Raw genomic sequence first — 1,893 nt, 5'->3', positions numbered from 1 at the left:
AAAAAACTCTTGAAGAAAATACTTGTGAAATGCTCCAATAAAATCATGGAGCAGTCCAATTCAGATTCAAGATTGCACATAAAATTATACCCTCATTATGTTGCAGAACAACAGCACTGCTACTCTCTCACACATCCTCTTCTTCTTCCTCCCCTTCCTCTCTTTGCTGAAATAATCAGTTCTTCAAAATTCACACACATCATAGAATCATTCAGCTCGACCGGATTCTCTTCTTGGAATCAGACTGAAGGGTGCCGGTGAAGGAGTCTCCCTCCGAGGAGGACTCCATGGACTTGCAGAAGGACGAAGAAAGATCGCTGTAGACGTCGACGACGCGCTGGATGTTGTTGTTGAGCTCTCTGATGAGGCCGACGTTGCGGCTGAGGTTGTCTGGAATCTTGGACTCATGGTTCTGATTGATCTCATTGATTAGTAGACGATTGTGATCCAGTATGTTCTGTACCTGAACAAAGCTCTTCTGAAAGTTCTGCACTAATTTGTTATCAATCTGGGTTCCATTGCCAAGGCTGGAGAAGGTATCTCCCTCCATTATTTGGGTTTTAGTTGATGAGCCCAATCTCAAGTGGAATCAAATAAAAAACTGGAGAAAGAGTTCAAGAATCTGAGCAAAGTAGGGAAATTCAGGTGTAAGATTTGTTTAGTTCAGATAATTGTATTACACTTTGCATAAAATTAGCTAGCATATTAAATCTATTATTTCTCTCTTCTGCAGTCTTGCTGACTATAGTAAGAAATTATAGATATACATATATATATATATATATATATATATATATATATATATTGAATTCAAAAATGTCCGGAAAACATACTTAAGGAATGGAACGCTCTTTCAAGAAATGATTAGAAGAGAGAGAGCAGTAGTACACGGAAAAAAAGAAAGTGTCTTATTCATGACATGAACCTTATTTATAGACACAAGTCTCAATATTACAAAAAAGTATATATTAACCCCCTCCTTATTAACTTTTCAAGGGGGGTTTGGTAATTACAGAGTTATTTGTATATAATAAGACTAAGAATCGATTCAATCAATGATGGTTGTCGATCGTCTGACAAGCTTTGATTCGCTCGATGTATGGTCTGAAAGAATTCTCTCCGTCGATCGTCCTGAAGGCTGGGAGTTTCTCGTGGCGCCTTTTGTCGATCGTTCAAACAAAATGATTCCCTTACCAATATTCATCCGAGAATGATCGTAGAAGGCTACGCTCAATCATTCACATCTTTTTCTTGAGCCAACCATCTGCTTTGAGATTCACGCTGACATATAAATATGTTTACATATTTAGTTCTTCAATTCTCTTGCTCTTCAGAAACTGTACTATACACGAGGATGAAAGAATTTGTTAACAAACATGAAATAATAAAATGATATTGCGCAACAATGGACTTCTCTAAATTTTGTGTGCCCAAGCCATTATAAATAGGCTTTGGGGGAAGGGAGGTTTCCACCGTCTCTGTCTCTTATGTCACCATTGTCTCATGTCCTCTTTTCGTGTTTTTTGCGATATCTGGTGAAGAAGCGCCGCTTTTCGATAAGAGTGTCCACCTCAAAGCCATGAGCGATATGCAAGCGTAAACCAACGGGTGAGGTATCTGCGGAAGGGATGAGTAGGAAGAGAGTTATGCTCAAGCTAGGAGCCGATGATTGTGAGAGCCGACCTAGTTCTTCTGGTTTCCTTGTGGGCTCTCCCTAGGAGAGAGCTACATAACAGGCTAGTGGTCGTCTTGACGATCATTCTACAGGACGCTCGCCAGGGGTGAGTGTTCCTGCTGTGGGAGAAAGATTGTCCGTCTAGGTGGTTGTGGGTGGCGCAGTTCCCCAAAGGCGGTGGCAGAGGCCAAGCATGGCTTCGAACAACTAAGAGCGGT

The 1,893-nt window shown here is 40.8% G+C and overlaps 1 protein-coding gene across 2 annotated transcripts in view; it reads right to left on the bottom strand.

The window, feature by feature from the left end:
* LOC110027502 (protein ELF4-LIKE 3-like) overlaps positions 1–1,893 on the bottom strand; it is a 7,573-nt gene continuing 5,680 nt past the window's right edge. Inside the window, exon 2 of one of the 2 annotated variants that reach the window (XM_020728964.1) lies at positions 1–622. In XM_020728964.1, the coding sequence (XP_020584623.1) occupies positions 212–550 (339 nt within the window). In that variant the 5' untranslated portion in view covers positions 551–622 and the 3' untranslated portion in view covers positions 1–211. The remainder of the gene's footprint in view (positions 623–1,893) is intronic. The other variant, XM_020728965.1, reaches the window with a different exon arrangement.

This window comes from Phalaenopsis equestris, unplaced genomic scaffold (genome assembly GCF_001263595.1).
Source record: "Phalaenopsis equestris unplaced genomic scaffold, ASM126359v1 Scaffold000428, whole genome shotgun sequence".
In the NCBI taxonomy this organism is placed as follows: Eukaryota; Viridiplantae; Streptophyta; class Magnoliopsida; order Asparagales; family Orchidaceae; genus Phalaenopsis; species Phalaenopsis equestris.
The sequence above is the reverse complement of the archived record's forward strand: the minus strand, read 5'-3'. Positions and strand labels throughout refer to the sequence as shown.